Source organism: Monomorium pharaonis, chromosome 11 (assembly GCF_013373865.1).
Source record: "Monomorium pharaonis isolate MP-MQ-018 chromosome 11, ASM1337386v2, whole genome shotgun sequence".
In the NCBI taxonomy this organism is placed as follows: Eukaryota; Metazoa; Arthropoda; class Insecta; order Hymenoptera; family Formicidae; genus Monomorium; species Monomorium pharaonis.
In genome coordinates this window covers 13,472,724-13,495,713 of record NC_050477.1, presented here as the reverse complement: position 1 = coordinate 13,495,713, position 22,990 = coordinate 13,472,724, and the positions used below count along the sequence as shown (strand labels likewise).

The window sequence follows — 22,990 nt, the reverse complement described above, 5'->3', positions numbered from 1 at the left end:
TCATATATTTCTTTAACTAATTTAATTTTCATATATTAATTAATAATTAATATTTAAATGGAATAATTAATAACATTATATAAATATTAATTATTAATTACTGGCTATCGTTTATTGAATACATTTGAGCTTTTGGTGAGTTGGAATGTCAATCATGTCACGAATCATTGAAATCGTTCATTATCCTGCATGCTGCGTGAAAACACACCGCGTCTAGGATATCCCAATATGTCAGCTTGACTTATTGCTTTGGGACATGACACTAAAGCTCGGGTTCATAGCCGTTATCGTCGTACACATTGGATATTCAATGTATACGATACGCAATGCGCTCTCGTATAAAGTACACAAACGCACAAATGTTAAAATATACGAGCTATCACAAAGATATTGCATTTTTCAAATTACCGTTAATACTTCACTTATTATGTGAACAGACGGGGAAACATTAACTCTACTCAGAACTCTTCGGCAAATGAAAATTATCATTTTATTTACCTATCGATATTTTTACGTTCTTCGTATTGAATATCTGTTTTATTGGAAAAGCACAATGCAACGGTTGATTAACCACGACGAGCTTTTCGTTTGCTGGATAATTTTCGAACGCGAAACATCGGATGCATCCTTCCCCCTAGCGGTGTGACCCGCTAAATTCAGGTTGGCACGATAATTGCAACACAGTTTATCCCAGTCGCACTGTGTCGCATTAACGGATGCGGTATAAAAGCGAATTCTAGATCTAAATAGGTTCGAAGCTACTAAATACAGAGAGTCTAAATAGAGAGAGGAGAACATTTATTAGATAAAAATGTTTACACATACATATACGTACACAAATCGAAATACAACGTTAGTTTCTCGAATTTACTTTTAAATCTGTTAAAATAATTACTTGTCGAATTTCTAATGTTTTAATTAATACTATTTTTGGAAAGTAAACATGTTATATTTGAGTATACATAATATTAAAGACACAGATGAATGAATATATATTGAATGACACAGATGAATGAATAATATTAGTAATCAGATTGATATATATTGCAATATTAACTTTAAACATTAAGTGTATAATAATTTTTATGATTATTGAGTGAAAGAGGGCAACATAAAGGAAATGTTTGATAATAAAGAAAGAGCACATATATTATGAAAAACATTATGAAAACTTTATATTATGAAAAAAATGCGAAGGAGCCGACTGATAGCGCATTGTAAAAGTCACAACTTTTATTTGTAATTTTTTAAATAAAACAGCAAACACGGTGGAAAGAACTGTTGAATGAATCTTGTTAAATAAATTATATTGCCAACCATTTTATGCAACATATTAAGTATCTTTAACAGAGTGTACAATTGATACAATCTATGAAATATAGTTTTGTAATATTTATCTTAATCTCTCTAGCAGCCGTTCTATTGTATGTTTATAATAACCGTAACAGATTCTCGCATTTATCCTTGTTCATGATGATTGACAATGTCGTGATTGAATTCATTTTTACATATTCGCATATTTTTGTATTCGTAAGCATTACGTGATACACTGAATACAAATATTGAATTGTTCAGTTGCTATTTACGTGACTGAATGTGTATCAGATTACCAGATCAGAAACGGGCAGAATTTTTAGTTTATCGATTTCGCTCGCTCACGTATAAATTTTAATCTGTCCGTACTAAATCTTCCGACAATCTAATTAAAAGTGAATTTCGGTATATACGTGTAAGGAGGATGCGGGTTTATTCATCGGTCACGATGTAACCGCAGAGAGCTCATAAATGGGGAACGTAGTAATCTCGCGTTTGACATCTTTGGACGTATCGAACGCGGATTTTAGTCGCGCTATACCACAATACACGCCGGACCAGGTTTCACCGGTATAATGGACGGTAGGTGAAACGTAGGGGACAGTTACAAACACAAACGAAGTTTTGTTCGCCATAATGCCGGCTCATGGAGACCATGGCCGGCCCCCGGGCCGGTAGCAGCTCCGGAGGCCGGGCTAATCCCACGTCCGCTGCATTCTGCAGTTTTGAAACTTTCCACCGTAACTGCAGCACCGTAGTTTAAGCGTAGCGAGAGACGTCGCACGCGCGACGAAGTGCATATATACTGGCCGAGCTGACTCCCGCGGATTCGGAAATTTATCATGTCCCACGTACATGTCCGCCGACATTGTAATCAGCGGTGCCATTGCCAGTTGATATTCCTGCTATCGATCTTTCGACGGTGACGTCGCGCAGACATTTTATATACAAAACGGCGAAAAAAGTTATCGGAAAACGCCGTTTCATTGCCGTTCTGCGCTGCCAAACACGGTCGGCGTTGTTTATGCATTATTTTACACGAACATCTCGTCTCCCTCGACGTTTTTCGATTCGTGAATGTCGAAGCTAGAGTAAAAAGAGTTTCCGTGCCTACATCGAATCAACGTGTCAATAAGATGTTTTGAGTGATACTTTATTTTTATGCGCTTTCACCGACATTCGTGTCGTGACAGTATAGCAAGAGAAGATCACGATCGAATGCTAACGTCATATTAACTAATAAATATTCTATTAGTGCTGTCCAAGATTTGTCATTATGGACATTAACTTGAACATATATCGACCTATTTTTTTTTTTTTTTAGACTATTAACTTTTTCTCTTTTTGAACGTCGAAATGTATATTAAGTCAATATCAAGAATTACAAATCTCGTCTCATTGCTTCACGTTATTACATTATTATAACTTTAACATATCGTTTTATTCGTAACTATGAAAATAACTGCTAACTCGGAAAAAAAGAAGGCGAAAAGGGAGACGACGTGAGCGTTCTACGATTGTAAATTGCTTCTCGTGTGTACCCAACAGAATACGAAGTCGCATGTTTGTGGCGACCGGCGTTTCCAAGGATTTCGTTGGAGAATTTGCACATCTTCGCGATAGTGCTGTTAGCAGCAGACGAGATTGTCGACAACGAAATTCTTAGACACGTCAGAATAAAATGGAGAATCTTTGACTGCAAATATGTGGAATTAACTGTTCGACGATACGATTTCCTAAAGCTGAATCCTCTCGCAGGAATAATCTATTATTATGTCACTGTCGTCCATTCAAAGTTTTCATTTTAATGCACGACATTAACGAAATGAAGATGGATATTGAATTTCGTCCAATGCTATCGTGAATTGTTTCCAGGACAATGCACTACAGCGTTGGGTATGGAGAGCGGAGAAATCCCCGATGAAGACATCTCGGCGAGTTCTATGTACGATCCCAGCCTCGGACCGAAACATGCCAGGTAAGAGAACAATCGTATCACGAAACTCCCGTCAAGTGGGTCGACAATTTTGGTATCTCAGGGAAACGAATATACGGCTTTTGTAATTATCGAATCCATTTATTGTTCACAGCGGTTTTCTATTATTTTGTTATCATATTTTCTCGACAGAAAATTCCTCATTTTATGTCGCGACTGTAAATTCTATTACTGAAAGTTTAATTTTAATTTTCCTGTTTTTCATATAATTTTACTTTATCATGCCTTTTTATATTTTTCATAACAGTTTACAACTATTATTAAAAATGACTAGATGTATTTCCATCAAGCTGGAATGTACATTTGAGACTGTTTAAAAAATGTGGGAAAATTTATACCTATAATTAAAAAGTAAAATAATATTTTTCTCTCTTACATATTTTAATTAATTAAAAAATTACAGTTTACCTAAAATAAATTTGAAGATAAAATATAATGCATACGTATATATCATGCGTCTCACGTTAGAATTAAATTAGGTAATTGCCATTCGCATCACACTGTATTATCGAAATTCTTTTAACCTCGTAATGTAAATCGCGTGACATGAAAGAATGTCTCTCGCGCAGTGGCATTAGCGAACCTGCTACATGGTTCACTTTATTTCTTATTACAACAACGAGATTAAAATCACTAGCTGGTACGGCGTTTGCGTTCCGCGCCTTAGGTGTATTAAAATTTTAAATAACATGCGGCCTCAAAAGCACGGTTGTAAAACTTTGTTATCAGAAAACGAATGGTGATGATGGAAGGATATAAAGGAAGGGAAACTTTTTGAGATTCGTTCGCGTAGCAATGGCAAATTAATTTCATGAGAATCATTATTTCTCTCTCGCTCACACGACGGCCACCTTTTAGTCGCGTTTACGTACTTATCACTAGTTAAGATTACGACTGTTACGAAATTTTTATGTACATATCTTGCGAAAAATAAAGTAAAGTAAGTAAAGTAAAGTAAAACTAATAGGATAGTCATGAATATTCTAATTGATCAATAATAATCTAGCTGTGATCAGTAACGAAGCCAAGAAAAAACTAAGATCGATCGCTTCGATGAAATTGAAGGATTATCATCCGCGATTAGGGCATATAGTCTCTTCGCACTCCCATCATTAATAACAAGTTTTCTATCCAGAACACGTAGACTGCAGAAGCGGGCTGTGGTGTGACGAGCGGATCGATCTCGTCAACGATATGCGACAATTTACGGTAGGCTCTTTGCGCCCACCGAAAGCCACAACACGATCTCCGATAATAACCGGTTTCGTGTTTCGATACCCTTGTTAGGGTGCCACCAAAAACAACGTCGATGATTTTTAAAAAAAAGTGAGCATGACTACTTTTTGGAAGACCGTTGCGGTGAGATTGTGTCTATCGTAGGCCACGCTTGGCAATTAAAAAATTTTAATTAAACCGCCGTACGCGCGACCGATCAGACGTGACGTTTTAATTAACGATCTACTCCGTAAATCAAAAAGCGGCCTACGCGGCTACATATTTCGAGGTAGATAGCCCTCGCTCGGAGAGAGTTACGTCCTTCGAGCAAGTCGTTACCGGAGAGTTTCGGGATACACAGCCGCAAGTCCGGCACGGGTGTAGCACACGGGGGTAGGGTGGTAAGCGGCCGAAAGGGGGAAAGGCGACGGCAGTCGGGTAGAAGGGGTTTGCGCTCGACCCCTACAAATTACCTCCAATTTCGTGTAAATTCCTCGTGCCTGCGTCAGCATAATACCTGTATTAGAACGCCTGGCTCCGGCTCTTAGGTGGCAATAAATCTGTATTAGAGCAGGGCGCCGCTCCCACTCGCAAAAGGGGTACGACACCCGGGACCGGTTAATTTTTCAGGGCCGTGATTCGTCCGCCATGTTGTGTGCGATGTTATCCACCACGTTCCAATGGCTACTAAATATCTTTTTTTTTTTAATTATATGAACTCGTCTTCTTTATATCATGCATCTTATATAACTTCTTTCATATTATTCAACAAAGCGTTAATTTTTATATAAATAAATACAATAAACGCAAAGAAAATGACATATAAATGATATCATTGTTGATAATTGAATTTATTGAAATATAAGGGAGAATGAGGGAATTGCGAACACACGGTAAACGCGAACAATACTATTGTGGTATATTAGAGTAGTCGTAATCTCTCATTTCTTGCATCTAGTCCGATACTCAGCGTCGCATTATATTGTAATGTAATCATAGAACGCATATACTGTTTAAATTACACATATTTTTGCAACGATTTCAGAGAGGTAATTACAAACGTTTACATTTATATGTTTGAAAATTATAGACACACGAAAATTGTTAACGAAAATTATATATTACTATCATAAATTGAAATTTTAATTACAAAAATATCAAATGTTAAATATTATCCAATACAAGTAAATAATTACGAATATTTTAATTATGAATATACTTGGCATGAATATATTTGGCCCCACGTTATGGCAGATAACTTCCAATCGGCAAGAGCTTGGTTTTTTATTTAAAATTATAGTTTACAGTTAAATATTGTAGTAACATAGCTATACAACTAAAATATCCTTTAAATGAAGATAAAATAGATAAATAATCATCGGTTTTATTTAACTTTTTCCTTAAATGTTCGCAGTTGCATCTATATCAATTTTTATTACATTCTTTTATCTCTAATATTGCATTAAATAATTTATGTATATATTACGAGACATTATTAAAATGGTTTGTCAGAGAAAAAATTCTAATACAATTAGAGTGTTAACATCGCGAGGGCGGCAAACGTATCAGCTGTAACTCAATTGCGATAATTGAAGGATTCCCGGTTCTCGTTAGGTAATCACTTTGGAAGCTCTCATCGCGATAAAATCTTTTCGATGTCACGAAGCGCAAGGATGTTCGAAGCGAAGACACTTGCGGTGTGTTTCACGAGCAGCTAGTCTTGAATCTAACTTCAGGCCCGTGGCACTTTGGTAATTGATGCTTATCGCGATACACGTGTTATCGCGCCGCGATCCGCGATAATGCAAAATGCATCGCGCTAACGCGCGATTATAATTATAGATGAAAGATAGATTTCCATTATGGGAGGAGGGCCAGGGCTTCCCCCGGAGGGGCAAAGGAGTCGCGATAAGATATTGCCCCGTCGTGCGCTACTCCGCGCGAGAATATGATACAGCGTTATACAGCGTAGCGTTAAAGTACTGCATTTCAAAGTGCACGTAGTCGGGTTCTCGGCGTAACGAAATTGCATCGTATATTTTATTAGAGAGGGTATTTGCAACAAGGCAATCCCCGCGACATTTTAAGATCATTGTCATCCATTCCGCCGGACGGATAAGTAGGATATATATATAGTAAATAAATATGAAAATGCAATCAGATTTATTATCCAGGCATAATATCTCTCACGCGTCAATTAGCACGACATTTCGTTTTCTTTCTAACGCGCTCGGTTAAAAGAACACGTAAATCGTTCAACGTGTTTTACGATTCCGTATTCCCATACTTATATTAACATTATTAACTAGGAGTGTGCTGTACCTTACGCATTTTTTTGTTAATTTTTAATATACGTTTTATATATCCATGATCAGGCAACGTACCTGACGGCAGCGTAAATAACGACTCGAGGACAGACAATGGAGGAGCAGGCGGTGTGCATAATACAAAAGGACGAAAGAAGTCGCGAGACGGGACGGCGCGAGAAAGCGCGTCCACGCACAAAGAGACACGATCGATAAAGTCCCGGACAGAAAAGTGGACGGGCACGCCGTGGTACGTGCAACGAAAAAGTTTTTCGTTTTCATGTATGTGGTGCCGGTGGCCATTCGTATCGCTTTAGAGTTGGCACGAAAAGGAGGTGGCGTTACAAGGTAGCAGCTCGACGTAGGAGACGGTGAGAAAACGTGGAACGGGACGGGAGAGACGGGCGAGGGGAAAAAAAAAACCGGGTACGAGGAAAGGAGTGAGAAGACCCCAAGCGTGACAAGCCGAAATCTTCGACGCGCGAAGGGGCAGTAGCCGGTGGTGGGCGAGGGGTCGTAAGGGGTAAGGGGTGGCTAGAATCACGCGGACATAAACTGTCCTACGCCGTTACGTGTGCTTTCAGCAGCCGAAGCCGAGGAAAAATGGTGGCCATATTCTCCTAGCCTTCGAGCCTGGCTATCTTCCACTTTGTTACGATTCGAAAACCCCCGCACCTCCACCGGTAGTTCTCCCGTTTCGGTGATTTATGTAACACCGCCTCTTCCCCTGGTATCTCGCCCGTTTTTTCTCGCGTTTGTATCGCTCGAGCAACGACGACGACGCCGCCGCCGCCGTCGTCGTCGTCGTCGTCTGATGGAACAGGCACTTGGCCTGCACCGTATCGCGCCACCGGAAATGCATTGCGCGTTTCATGGGTTAGGCCTCACGTTCGCGTGACGATGTGCTTTCGTGGTATAAATCTTCGGGAGGTTTCGAGTGCACTTGAGCAGCGACCGACTCCATCTTACGGCGCTGATATCTCCACTTCCGGTCGTCCGTTCTTCTAGGATCCCGGCCAAGAACAATGGAATTCTTTCGATAAACAAGCATTCCGCGCGACACGCAAAACAGCCTCTTTGGCGTGAAGATGTATGCCGCAAATGGGCACCGAGGGATAAATCAGAAGTCGCGATGCGATCGTAAGCATGTTTAAAGGGGGGATTGATGTAAAATTTGACGATCCAAACACGTCAATAATGTTCTTTTGTCAAAGAGCATATTATATTTATTAGTTGTTATATTTACATTATTATGTATTAGAAAAACGGAATAATTAATAATGTGTCATTTTTCTGCACATAATATAACAATAATACCTACATTTACTTTGGAAATATTTTTTACTCTGGCCATGATATTTATCATTGAAATTTTCAACAAGTATATTTTAACAAGTATATTGATTTCAGAATTGATTTGATATTCTTCAATTCGAAAAGTCTTTTTTATATCATTTCCATTCAGCCAGGGATTTTTTTCATTAATGTAACGCCAATTCCTTAACGACACAAAGATTTTCTTCGCGCAGAATGATTTGATTTAAAGCGGATGAAGTAAGGAGAAAAGACAAACTACCACTCGCAGCAGAAGCGATAACAATCTTTCTCAGGAAACTTTTGTCCCCGCTGCATTAACATAGTCGTTAAAATACAACTAGGTCGCTACGAAGATTATGTCTTATTAATTCATCTGTTTGCGGTGAAGGTGCTATATTTCAATCTTCTTTCACGGCGAGGCATGTTATATGCCGCGCAACTCCGAAAGCATTTTAAGCGATCCACGCGCGCCTCTTTGCGCAAAAAAAAGGAGTTCCTCGCTTACGCAAGAACTCCGCCGACTTCTCTCTCTCTCTCTGCAGGATGCTTCTGATGATCGCGCGAAAATATCTAGTCGCATCTCGCGTCTTTTTAAAATATCAGTGCAGAGCGGGAGGCAGTATCGCGATATCGAATTCCCATGGAGAAGTTCGGCAGTCGATCTGCCTCAGAGAGATATTATTCTGTCGTATGCGAATCGGAGAGAACGTGGCGATAACGAAAATCTATTTCGCCGCTTCCGCGTTCCGTGTCGAGCGTGTGAACGTTGCTCCCTATATTTAGCTGCACACACGGCCACGCCGCATGCATGAACACCTGCACCGTCACACGTAACACACATATATCTACGCGACGTAGATATATATGCATTTATGTGCATACGATACCTCGGTATGCGTGCATGTACACGGGCGCGATTTTCAGTTCCCCGATTCATCGAATATCAGCGACGTTGACATATCGGGGCTTCCTATCTCTCTCTATTCCTCATACTGTCAGGAAATCGTGAGCAACCGAAACGAATTCTCCGTTAACGATCGCGGAGATTCGTCCATGAAATCGTCATTGACGCGCGGGCGTGACTCGCGCACACCTTTCAAATTTTCACGGGCGCGCTTGAGAGATTCGACAAGTATATTCAAATTTTCCCATCAACTTTCACGAACGTCGACGCGTAAATGCACATTTTCTGATCGCTCGCTATCATAACACGCTTATTTATCTCCCTCTATGGGAAAGGGTAGTTAAAAGATCGTGCGAAATATTTCGCATTTGATGAAACAATTTGTACTTTTACTCTTGTATCAGAAAAATTTTATTTCCACTTTCGGTACTTCGTTAATTGTGACATTAAAACATTTAATTATATTATTATATTAACATGTTACTAAATCGGGAGACTCTTCAGCGATAATATTGTACTAGGAAATCCTCGCCGTTGAACAGATCCTTACCGATATATACGATTTGTACATCCTACAAAACTTTCCTCCTCGAAACAAGACTTAGGCTTTGCAACCAAGTACTACAAACTTGATACTAAAGTTGTTATACGATGAAAGTGTACCGTATCGTGTTACCTTTATAAAAAAGGAATCGTATGACGACGATAAAGACTTGCCAGAAAATGTACCTTTCGAAAACATTGTTACAACCTATAATTGTGACACAATGTAGCTTGATAATTACTTACAGATTACATTTAATCGCGTATAAAATTTTGAAAATGTAATTTTTACTTTTCCGGGGCGCACGTTTGAATATCGCCAAATAAAAGCTATTTTTCCGATAATAGTTATTAACAGTTATTGATCAGACATGTACACATGACGACATTTGTTAAAACAATGCCGGTCAAAATATAAAAATATAGGTACTTTTATTCGTTAGTGACCAACTCGATTTTTCATATCTGCACATACATCGGTGCGCTGCCGCTGTTAGAGGAACTTTTCAGTTCTCGTTGTTCCGAAAAATCACGAAACTCTCTCTAACGACCGCCGAGCGCCACGCTGGATATCGATACATTCACTACATGACTCGAAGTTTTAGATTCGTTGACAACGCCGAATTCTGTCAGTGTAGCGCAACGAAAAAACGTTGGGTCGCTTAACATGACCCGCGAGACAAATATTCGCCCGAGATAGTTTCCGGTCGAGTCGACGGCGAATTGTGCGGGCTGTCGGCGCTGAAATACGATCGCCCAGACAATTTTCATCGCCATTCTGTACGACGCCGTAGGTTTTGTAGAAAAGTTTCTAAATTGTTGCGGATATTAATGCTCCCTTGTTCTCCTTGTTGCGATAGAATCGTCGGAGGATTGATCAAATCGTTATTAGTTATGCGATGTATTATTTATGCGCGCTTTATTAAGCTTGAATTATTTGCGGCCGAGATTTGTGGTTATGATAGAACATTTCCAATATTAAACGAGAATAGCAAGATAATTCTCAAATAATTCTCTATCCGATAAGCGTGTGCGATTTTGCTGAAATATTAAAAAATTTTGCTAGTTACAGATTTAAAAGTAATTTTATTAGTCGTCAAAATAATTATGTAGAACGCTCAAGACTGCAAAAAGTTTGACATTTTAATTAATAACCAATTTGAGTGCTCTACAAAATTATTTCGATGATCTAATAATAAGTCTATATCTATAGCTAAATTTTTAGACACTTCAGCTGAACTCCCCCTCCCCTAGAAATATACATAGAAATATACAGAAGTAACAGTATACACCGATCGTTTTTTATGATAATTCTTATGTCGTACGTGGAAAATGCCATGTTGCGAAATATACGACTGCACTCCCTAGCGGTCGAAACATTTTAATTATCTCAAGAGAAATTCATACGTTGATACCGTCATATAATTTATATGACACCCTTACGGCCCATCTTTACATCCGAGCTGAGAATAATAATTCAACTGCAGCGGGCGTATTAGCACGAAATGAAACACAACAATGAAGCACATTGTCTTACATTATTTTGACCGTAAAGAGAAATATACGAGGCACATTACGGATCCGGCTTTAAAGGAGAGTGATCAAGCGCCGTCGAAGCGTCGAAAATGGGATTGTACCATTTGCAGATTGAGTTTGACTCCTCGAAGGCGTCCCGTGGGATCGACCCGGATGTGTCCTGACTCTCCCTCCCATTTGCTCGCGTTAACCAAGGGCGACGAGATAAGGTGATGCGGCATTATAAATATATATGCCGGTACCGCTTTATCTCAGTTATCGCTCTTAATATCATACTATGAAAAAGATCCTCGATTGTCGTCGTTGTAGCTAACACATATACAGTAGCTGCTGTGTAAAAGATAAAAAAAAGGGAAAATCTTAAACCTTAATGGAAGATTACAATAAAGATAGAGACATGAGAAATGATAGGAGCTACAATGTAATTTATAATCCAATGGCTGCCATTAAATTTGAATGATGTCTTTATATACGCGCCGTTAAAACTTATCAGACGTTTTCTTATTGTTAGGCAGCAGATGCTTTATATCGGAATATTGGAACGATTTAAACTTGAATTATGAACGTAACTGACACATCGTATTAGTTTTAATATAATATTATTTGTTGTTGTAAAAAACAAACATCGAAAAAATTCTCAGAACGGATGGCGCATAAAAAGCAGCTGGAATGTTCATTTAGATTATTTTAATCAAAAATACAACGTATCTTAATTTAATCGTTTTAATTGGAAAATTTTAATGAAGCTCATAGTTTAAAGAAATCCGGAATAGATTGAGGTAATTGAAATCGAAGAGAAGCCTTTTAAATAATATAATTTTGCCTCGGAATTGTATATTCACTTTTTAATTAAATTATACACAACGAAAGCTCATTGATCGGTCGTAGAATCAATACAGATGCTTTTTTTAAGATTAGGTCGAAAATTAAATTGTGCGGCAATAGTTTGGAAATATTTTATACCATATTTAATCGTACAACCGACACTTTTTTTTTAATTAAAAAATTAATTTGTTATTGTGATAAGTTTTATATTTTCCAACAACAAAATATCGTTGATTGACGAAGTAGCGTTAATTTCCTTTCATACCGAAGCGCGATTAGCCAGCTAACACAAACTTAGAGATCTGCTTGCGAGTAGAACAATCGTCCGTAAAATTCGTCGGCGCGTTCTCGTGAACGAGATATTGGTGATCTTCCCCGGCTCGGTATAATACAATAACACAGCGCGATTCGCGCACTACGCTCCGAACGTTACTGTGATTCGGGAACGTTTTAATATCGATGGCCCGACATTCCTGGCTCGTATGGTGCCATCTCGCCCCTATCCATCTCTCGTTCTTTCCACGATGGTGCTGTCCGTTCGCTTCGATCGCGGCGCGTATACGGAAAAAGGAAAAAGGCTTGCGCCCGCGTAAAATCGGACAGGCCAGCTGGAATTTTCACGGATCATTTGGCTGATGGCATATTCGGCAGCAGCATTCCCGGCATATTCGATAACAATGCCCGCAAGCTCGGAAGATAGGAGGCACGACGTCTGTGTGTGTGGAACGAACGCGCGGATACGCGAATATGCGTCGTTCCTTTCTCACATCGGCACGCTATAAACCCGCGCCGGTAGAGCGTGTCTATGTGCACTCACTGCAGATGCAGTCTATGATAGTCCTACATGTTATCTGTGAAGTTCGATCAAGCGAATGAACCGTGAGGACCGGGTCTCGTGTGAACTCGTTCCGACGATAGTACGTAAGGTCAGAGTTCGATCTGCAAGAATACTTTCGCAGTGCGAAGGTGACTTTTCCTTAACTGATAAATTTACTTTACTTTAACCTGCGACATATAACGAGAGATAACGATGAATGGCGTAATACACTGAAGAAGTAGCGTGAAAATTAATTATTCAAACCGTAAAAGATATATATAAATTTCTAGAACGCACCACAAGCGAGTGTAACGCGTAAACTATTGTGTCTCGTGCAATGTTGATGAGTAAGAAAATGAAAAACTATGATTATATATTTTTTATTGCTTATTTGCTTAAGTTATACATATTTAATGATAATGTAAATATTAATTTAAAGATAAATATCTTTCACTATATTGTTATCATGGATTTGCAAGGATACTTTTAACGCAAAAGTGACATTTTCTTATCTAATAAATTTACATTATTTTAATCTGCGACAAAGAACGAAAGAATGGATAGCGTAAAGAGAAGCACACAAATTTAATTATTCAAAATTTGTATGTGCGTAAACTTTAGAATACACAGTGCGAATGTAATATGTATAAACAATTACATCTCGTGCAGTGTGAATGATTAAATAAGAAGAATAAATTATGATTATTGTTTCATTGCATCACCTTAGATTATCGAATGATAGTACAAATGCTAATTTGAAGATGGAAGATTTTGTTATTGCCATGAAGTTATTTTTATCAGCAGGAATAACACGCTTTGTAACACGAAGGTGATACGTTCTTAATAATTGATTTTTAATAATTGATAATTTTACTTTATCTCGACTTGCGATAAGTAATGACAAGTAATAAATGAATGGCGCGATATTTAAAGAGAAGTATGCAAATGTAATTATTCAAAGCTTATACAAATTTTTATACCCGTATAAGTGCGAGTATGACATGTAAAACTGTCGTATCTCGTGCATGTGGACGAGTAAATAATAGGAAGAATACAAAAAGTACGGTTACTTTTTTACCGCGCCCGCTTAGCTTACACATCAAACGATAATATAAATGTTAATTTAAAGATGAATATCTCTCATATTGTTATCACGCTGCAAAACTGTTTCACTCTACACTCACGCTGTTATCAAGCTTTGAAGCCATTTTCCTGGGTACAAAGCAGCTTGTAACGAAAAAGGAAAAAAACCATTATATCTTTCAGTGAGTATCTTCTCATATCTCCTAATCTTTTGTCTCTGGAAAAGCGTGTGCCTATCGTCACCTACCAGTGACATATTTTCATGCTGAGTTTCTGTAGTCCGTGTGGAAGCATTTATTTCCAGAATAACCCGCGCTGCTCGCACAGCAGCTGTTTTTGTCTCTCGCCGGGTGACGTAATCGTTGCTCATTTCGCGTCTAATTAGCATGGGGATTAGCCTCAAAACGGTCGTAAAATGTCGCGCAACGCGTGCGGCCGCCCGTACCATTTTATTCGTTTCGCGTTTCTCTTCACAGTCTCTCCCGAAAGCGTAATAACGGTTATCATCGAAATCGCCGTATCAGAGGAAAATTTAATTAGTTTTTACCAGCTTTTCTTGCGGCGAGACGGAGGGGGTGGGGGAGGGGATGGCTCGAACTAAAGCTGGGCACGCTGAGAGATAATAGAAGAAAGCAAGCAGGCTCGTGCGCGGCCTGAATATAAATATGCTTTAAAGAAGAGGTAGAAGGCGATCGGCGCAGCGTTTTGTTGCGGCTGGAAAATTCAGGTTTTCCAAGTGAAATCGGACATAGCTATCGCGGGGGATACAATATGTATACCTATGCGAACGTGTTCGAAATAACGATCGACTCCATCACCGCGAAAAATTATGAATGAGAACGCGTACAAAGGGATGTGCAAATTACAAAATGGTTTTATTGATCGTAAGTAATTCAGCTCTGTAATATCTTTTATGATCCAATATTTACTGTGCACACATTATATCACATTTGCAAACGTACGCGGTGTATTTCTTCGCGATTAATAACTGGAAATCGCTCATTTTACTGTAAATTTTCTGTATTTATCGTGATAAAACAATAACCTTAATTGAATGGATTACGGGTCGACCATTTTACAAAATTACGGAAGGTATTTCGTATAAAAGAAGCGTTTTAAATTCACAAAAACGTGATGGAACACGGGAGGAGCTCGACGCATTAATTTGTTAATAGCCATGGGAATTTCGCGTAAAAGGCAACGGGAAATTCCGTTCTATGGTCGGCCGAGCCGAACGGCGTGTCCGCTGGTGTTTTAGCCGAATGAAACGCTGAACGCGTATCAACGTGACGTTGCAAGATATTGTCGTACGAAAGTTATTGCGGATTAACCGGGAGGGTGCCGGCCTTCTCTCACCCGCTTTAGAAGTTTCGTTTCTCCTTCCCGCGTTCATCGTGGCCCACTTCCAAATAACAAACACGCTGCGCGCGAAGCAGCGTGGATGGTAGCTGCGGCGTGTGGCGGTAACGATCGCGAGTCATTAGCAATGCTAATGCACCTTTCGACTGATGAGGCGGCGTAATGCTTCTGGTCGGCCCGTGGGCCGAGCTCTCTTACCCTTCGTACATTTCTCGAGAAGACTACTTTAGAGTATCCACGCTATAGGGCGACTGCTCGTTCATTGGCTGGCCGTAAATTGTACCGAGGAGACTATTGGCTTCCTATTAAGATTGCACTTTCCATCTATTTTTTGGGAGAAAAAAGCCAGGGCTGAATAGTGTGTCGCATTGCATCTATATGCGGGTTTTTTCTCTCTCTTTTTTTTAAATTAAATCTCTCGAAAAATATAGAGAGAATATTTAGTGAAGATCTAATATTAGTATTGGTTTCATATTATTACGATTTATTTTATATTCAGCTGTAAAAAGTCTGGTGTTATATTTGTAATATCGAGTTTCATATTTTTTATATACTGGATTTAAAAAGAAACAGCATAATTAACATTTAATACTTTAAATTGATTGATTATTATATCATACGAGTACTTCTAGTTTTTTTTTAATTATACTATTTTCAACGTTGTAATATTTTTATCATGAAAATTTATTTAGTGATAGTTTGCATTAAAGTTAATTACTACGAGATAATAAATACTCATAAAATTTTTCAATATTCCCGATAAACTCGTTACGATCACTTACAAAAAATTATAAGAGTTTTTTGATTAAGTAATTTCTAAGCAGTATATATCTGAATGTACGTTTCTCCGTTTAACAATGAGGCAGCCCTATATTTGTACGCTATGAATCCTTGAGATTCGAAGAAGGTACGTAAAAGAATTTTTACGACTCCCGGTACGCCACTTTCTTTTATTTTTACGTTCAACTTACGGAGCATCTGGAACCATTGATGGCGCAATTAACGAGCGGAAGTGCTGCAACAGGGTCAATATTGTATCTGTTGCCACCAGAAGTCACTTCTCGCAATAACGAAATAATGATAACAATCTTATTACAGAATCCCTGAAATATTTTATATTTTCCGATTTTCAATTGATATATAATTTCAATAACACAGATAGTTTCCGTTTCTATTACCGATATTAATAACAACGAAATACTATGATAATAAAATGTATTAATACCAAAATTAGCGAAATTCAGCTTATTTTATATCAGAAATTGAATTACATTCAATTTGGATTTTATCGTGAATTGATATAAATAGAAAATGTCGATTATGAACAAACGTGAGAGAAGAGAAAACATTATCGATGTGTAACCGGGCAGATAACGATAAATAGAAATTTCGATAAATCAACCGTGATTCACAACAAATGATTTACGCATTGTATTATAAAACAATTCATTCTATTTAAATGTTTGGTTGCGTGCATTTACAACAATCACGTTGTTATGGAAATTTCGAATTTCTGTATTCCTTTTATCTTGATCACAATCTTGCTGACGGACACAATCGCGGATGAACGCACAATCACATAAGTATCGCATAAATAGCATCTTCTCAAACTTACGCAATTGGTTGCGATAACAAGCACAGGAGTGACTTTATTTGAATGAAACCCCGTGTTCACCGAGCCGCGTAACTACGGATTGTGACGGATTGCTACGCAAGGTTACGGAGAGCCTTGCTGAAGCCAGGACATTGTTAACAGTATTGCTGCCTAATTAACCGCAAACGCTTTCAGTGGATTTCGCCGGTCTATTGTTTACATGCGGGCATGCTGCCTATATGTATAGCAGTCCTCCATGACTGAACCAGCTGAAATATTTCCATGGAGATTCTCTCTCTCTCTCTCTCTCTCTCTCTCCCTTTGTGACACAACCGTGCATGTAGATATATGTATTTCAATGGATTTCTGGGACGTGTGCTCGTGACACGCGTGTGTCAGAAATAACACCTGATAATAACGCGGTCGTGTCTCTCTTATAAACTTTGCCATCGTACTCGCGCAGAGTTTCGTTTTAAGATTTAATTAGCGAGCCGATACGCCTCACAAAATTCTTGGCGAAAGATATATTTCTGGAATTTAATTTAGCGGGTGTACATTGTCAGAACTAGCTTTGGAAATTCAGAGAATTGGGAGTTGAGGCGCTGGCAGAATACGCGACACTCCTGCGTAATCCAAGGGTTATGTTGCAAGCTTAATAATGTTTAATAATTGAAACTACTCGCAATTATTTCTTTTTTTTTTGTTCGATTTTACTATGCGAAGTAAGATTATTAATTCATGTACAGAATATTGTAGCATAATCACGGCACATAGAAAAAAAAATAGAAATTTTAAGATGAAATACAATTTGCAAAAATATATTTAGGGGAAAAAATGATTACTGACCTGTAAAAATATATTAAACTTTCAAAGCATTATTATAATTCTCTTTGAATTAACAATTTTCCTGTATTCTATTTCTATTTAATATTCGTAATTTTAACAATCCCATTAACTTCATGACTAGATATCAAAGTAAGGTTTCCATCGGAAACGGAAATTGATATTATAATTATTCTCCATTGTAATTATCAATGCTTTTTCTTTTCTTAAATTTATACATAAATCTTATGGTTACAATTTCTCTTCTTAGAATCTATTAACCACCAGTCTCTTCCCTCTTCCCCTTAGCGAACTCCGGGAGCCCTGAAAAAAATTACTTCCATTTTCCTCTGTCCACAAGAAGCTGCTATCGCGATAAAAGCTCCGCTGCAAAATAAGTTATTCATAATCAATACCGCGTGAACCTCGACGAGGTAGCGTGCTCAGATTCAAAGATCGCCCGTAAATCAATCGTCGCGTCATTAATTTACACGCAGGCGGCCGTTGATCTTGAAAGGGAACGGGGGGAAACTCATTAATTATATCATCCACATAATAAATCCACGATAATCGAGATGTATATCTATATATGTACAGAATATATCTTCCGTTTAGATATCACTTTCTTCCCGATGGGCGGAGTAGCCGCCACGACTCGTGCGGCTGGAAAAGCATAACGGGAAAACGTGCTCGTGCGTTTATCACGCAAGGTACACGTATTACGTCGCGTCTTACTATTATACGTGTGCGTTCCTCGCGTGTCTTCACGCGACGTACTTTCCTCAAGAGTTCGTAATAACTTCTGATATAATGCCTCCGTTTCTCAGGCTACGACAAGACAAGGGTGGCGGCGCCTGGTGTCCGAGAAATATGGTAACCAAGGAAGGCAAGGAATACCTGGAAGTGAATCTGCACACTCCGCGTTTACTAACGTCCACCAAGACGCAAGGTAGATTCGGCAACGGCAACGGGGTCGAGTACACCGAGGAGTACTTTGTCGAGTATTGGCGACCAGGGTTCAACAAGTGGGTGCGATGGAGGAATCGACGTGGCGTAGAGGTAGGTACAGCGTCTAGTTGGGTCATCGATCGAATTGCGCTTGAGATTTCTTTCCCGGATACCGTGAGCGCGTATTGACTGCACGTCTGTGAATATTAGGCGATTGCTCAAATTTCCCCATCGATACTTATATGCGAATATTGTGGTTCACTTGAAAAATATATATCGTACAACTAACGATTTATTAATGAAAAAAAAAATGTTATTTAATAACGTTTTTTAATAACATATAAGTAATATTACGCCAATTTAAAATTTGTGTAAACGCTTGATCTATACTATCACATCCACATTATACATTACTATGAGAATATATATATATATATTTTTTATTAATTTACGTAAAAAAAAATCTTTGAAAAGAAATTGCTCTTTCCGTCTCTTGCATTTTTACTTTTGCGGAATGATTGCGTTTTCATTTTACAACGAGATTCGATATTGCAATTCATTTTCGACGCACGATACTGTAAAAAATCATCAGACTTTTCAATTGAATTTCATTTTAAGTTCACGGTGGTATATCAAAATTCGATTCTTTTCGACGCTCCGTGGGAGTTTTATGCAGGCGTTATGCGCGGTTGGAATTGAAGATGAAATATTGAAAAATCGTGGAACGAAATTTATTTTCTGCCAATAAATCTCGTCATTTCGTGTCACATTGTAAAGACGGATTACTCGATATAGTGTTCAATGCAGCTTGCTCTGTGCTAATCTTACATATATATCATTGTGCTAATATCCATTTGCCATTATATGTGATGCTCTTTTAGTTATAATGAAACATTTGCTGACTTATTTGTAATTACTACGTAGCTAAATATTAAGATTCCTATTTCATTATACACACACACATGCATATATATATGTGCGCACGCACGCACGCACGCACACATGCATATATATATATATATATATATATATATATATATATATATATATATGTATGTATGTATGCTTTATATGTCGAGGGGAAATTAGGAGACTCCATACGAAACGACTCGATTTCCTGGCTTTAACTCAAGTTCCCCTTCTCGGCTTATTAAACATCATAGTAAGTTAGGAATTGATAAAGCTATCGACATCCACTTTTAATCCTATACACGAGGAACATGAAATGATTTTTATATTAACAACGATCTATAATCATTTTACTATACTTTGATAAGTTTAGTCTTGATTTTCTTAAATATATTCTTTGATTCTTTGAATATTCAAGATTTAAATTTACTTACACAGTTTTGCTAAAGCATCTGAAATTTTGACTGCGGATACAGATTTAAAAATAATTTTGATTAGTCCATCAAAATAATTATGTAGGACACTGAAAGTATTGAAGATAGCAAAATTTTTTGAAGTTTTGCTCATTATGCTTGAATGTTCTTCATAATTATTTAGTGGTCATAATAAAACTATTTTCAAAAATCAATATTTCTATATATATATAATTACATTTAGTTGTAGATGTTTTAGCAAAATTATGCATTTTATGTATTGATTCAGTAATCATATATATTCAATATAGCAATTTAATGATTCTGTAGCATAAGTGAATATGATCTATTTTAGCAATTACATTTAAGTAGAAATACTATCGTTTAAGTTCAACAAACTCTTGAAGCAATTCGCGGTTCGTGCTTTTAAAATTTTTAATATTATTTTAGATATTTTTACTACAACCTTTTATACACAGAATTGCTTTTATATTATTTATATTAAAATTACTTTTATATTAGATATAATAATTAATTGAATGACAAGTCTCAAGTAATTAAAAAAGTAATGGCTTTTGAATTATTTTATGAATATAATAAAAAACGTCGAGTAAAAGTCTATTAAATCAGTGAAGTATTGTACATGCAGAAGATTTATTTATAAGATCTATTTCAATGGTATTTAATATCTGTTCTCTCTTAGCTAGGAAACACTGTGCACGATACGGGTATTGCACATATGAGAACCTCTGTCCCGGTTGAACGGCCATTACTGGATGCGACGTGTTAATTAACGTCTCTTTAGCATGATAATCCGTACGCGATATCCATTAGCCCGTCAAAATACATCACGGCGGTTAAGCGATTTGCTTGTGGCGACGAAACTACGCAGATTCTACAAACGTAATCTTAAATTCATGTATAGATAAGTGCGTTTTGGATAAACGATTTTGGTTTTGACATATCTCGCAAAATATACGTTAATACATATTTGAAGAATTAAAGAAATAGATAATTGAGAAATATAGATGCAATAAGTGACAGTTTACGTGAAAAAACTCAAAACACATAGAAAAGTTATACAAATGAGATTAATAAGATTAATAAGATATTATAAATCACACAAACTTATGTAACAAAATTTGTCAAATCGAGATATAACTGTATGAAGCAATAATTGTAACATGTATTCTTCTATCTCTCTAAGAATTTTGATGATAAAATGACTTGTAAATTAGTAACAAAGGCAGAAGAACTTTCGTATTAAATCGATCAAACAGCATAATTGAAGACGGTAAATCGGTAGTTAAAGCTATTCTGTCGGACATCGAGTGCTGCTGCAGCTATTATCCTACGAGCTATAAGCTGCCATTGGTAAATGGAATTTTAATGGATGCACAATAAAGCGAGTGCATTTATTCCGCTTACCGAAACGGCGCGGTAAGTCATAATCAATCGTAACGAGCGCGGTTCATTTTTCAAATACTATCGGTGGATGCGCGTTCTCCGCGCGTCGTGCATTTTTATTCCATTATACGAAAAGTACAAACCTATTAATAATAACGTGGGATCAATGAGTTCCGTGATCAAGCGAGAAAATGCATTTTGCCTTACTACGTACTCGGCGGTCTTAAATAAAATCCACAGTTAGCTCTTTCTACCATTTCTGGATAATAGAATCCAAAATCTCATTTCTAACTACGTTGACTCTCCCAGTCATGATTCTTTCATTCACAAGTACCCTTTATTTGCTTTTTGCAGTAATCATCTTCTTGAATTTTCATTCCGCGCGCGCGCGCTTCATCGTCCAACGCTTTATCTTTCCACGAACATTATTCAATGCCCGCGTTATGATATTACCACGTATAAGTGTTAAAATTCACTCGCTCACGCGAATTTATCGCGCTCCGTCGCAAATTGCGGGTCGTAATAGAAAAAAGATTACCTGAAGCGCCGGGATTTTTCAGTATTTACCTCGGCATCCGCAATATATTTCCTTCAAGAACTAATTTCGTCCGGGAGGGAGAGGCAACGGCTACGAGAGACTTATTACCTAGCTGCCTTACGGTCTTCCGATAAATAGAAAATCAAGAATCTCATCGGTAACGAACTTACTTCGATAGACTATCATAACTCACCTCCGGCTGGTACTCGTCGGAGGGTCGTCGTCTGGCCCCGCAGGAAAAGCTCCGTGACGCGGAAGTAATTTTCAACTCCGAACCGTGTCCTATCGTGGATGGCGAAGCCTCGTTATTCGACCCCGCCGTCATCAAACGAGCTCCGATATTCGCCATGGTTATCTCTCACTAATCTCTCTCTCTCTCTCTCTCTCTCTCTCTCTCCTTCTCTCTTTCTCATTTAGACTTCCTGCGCGTGTGCACCGTATGCACGGGGTGCACGTATTAGGTACACATTCAACGTACACACTTTTCCCCCTAGCACTATTCGTACTAGACGTTCTTCCCATTTTCACGCAGATTTGCTCAAAGACGAGAGAGCAAGTAGGATACCCGTAGATGGAGGAGAGACAGAACGCCCAGGAGCAAAAGAGGGAACACGAACATTTACCCTGCAGCCTCAATCTGGGCGGCATGTGATCTTTGTGCACGCGCGCTCCTTCCTTTTGCTCCTTACACTTTGAATACGGACTGGGGAAAACGAATAGTCGAGACCCGAACGAGGAAACGAAAGGGGATGAGCATGAACACGTGTGGGGAAAGAAGGAGAATGAGTAGAGGCAACGAGTGCGTTATCGCCATTGTATGTGACCCCGAGCTTTCCGCAGGCATTTTTCCACGGCAGACATAGTCACCGTTTCTACGTCTCAGACAAAACACGTAACACAAAAGAGAGTTTTCCGGTTATCCGACGGTCGTCTACCACCGTCCAATCCCGTTTTATTGCATCGAAGATCGAGTGGAATTAATGCAGTGAACGCATGGTGACAATGAGAAATCGAGAGAGAAGCGCTACGCGTACGTTCTAACGAAAAGAAAAATCAATAATGGTGTATCAAGTAATGGGTGACAACGCGCGTCGTATGATCTCCGCAAAAAATTTAGAGAGCAAAACCGACTCTTGAAATGCAG

The 22,990-nt window shown here is 38.2% G+C and overlaps 1 protein-coding gene and 1 long non-coding RNA gene across 3 annotated transcripts in view; one reads left to right on the top strand and one right to left on the bottom strand.

Moving 5' to 3' along the window:
- Positions 1–22,990, bottom strand: part of LOC105828424 — a 282,603-nt gene that overhangs the window by 41,285 nt on the left and 218,328 nt on the right. The gene's annotated exons all lie outside the window — the stretch shown is intronic.
- The window catches only part of LOC105835660 (discoidin domain-containing receptor 2), a 195,741-nt gene that overhangs the window by 108,285 nt on the left and 64,466 nt on the right, over positions 1–22,990 (top strand). Inside the window, exons 4-5 of the mRNA XM_036293746.1 lie at positions 3,190–3,292; positions 18,459–18,690. Of these exons, the coding sequence (XP_036149639.1) occupies positions 3,190–3,292; positions 18,459–18,690 (335 nt within the window). The remainder of the gene's footprint in view (positions 1–3,189; positions 3,293–18,458; positions 18,691–22,990) is intronic.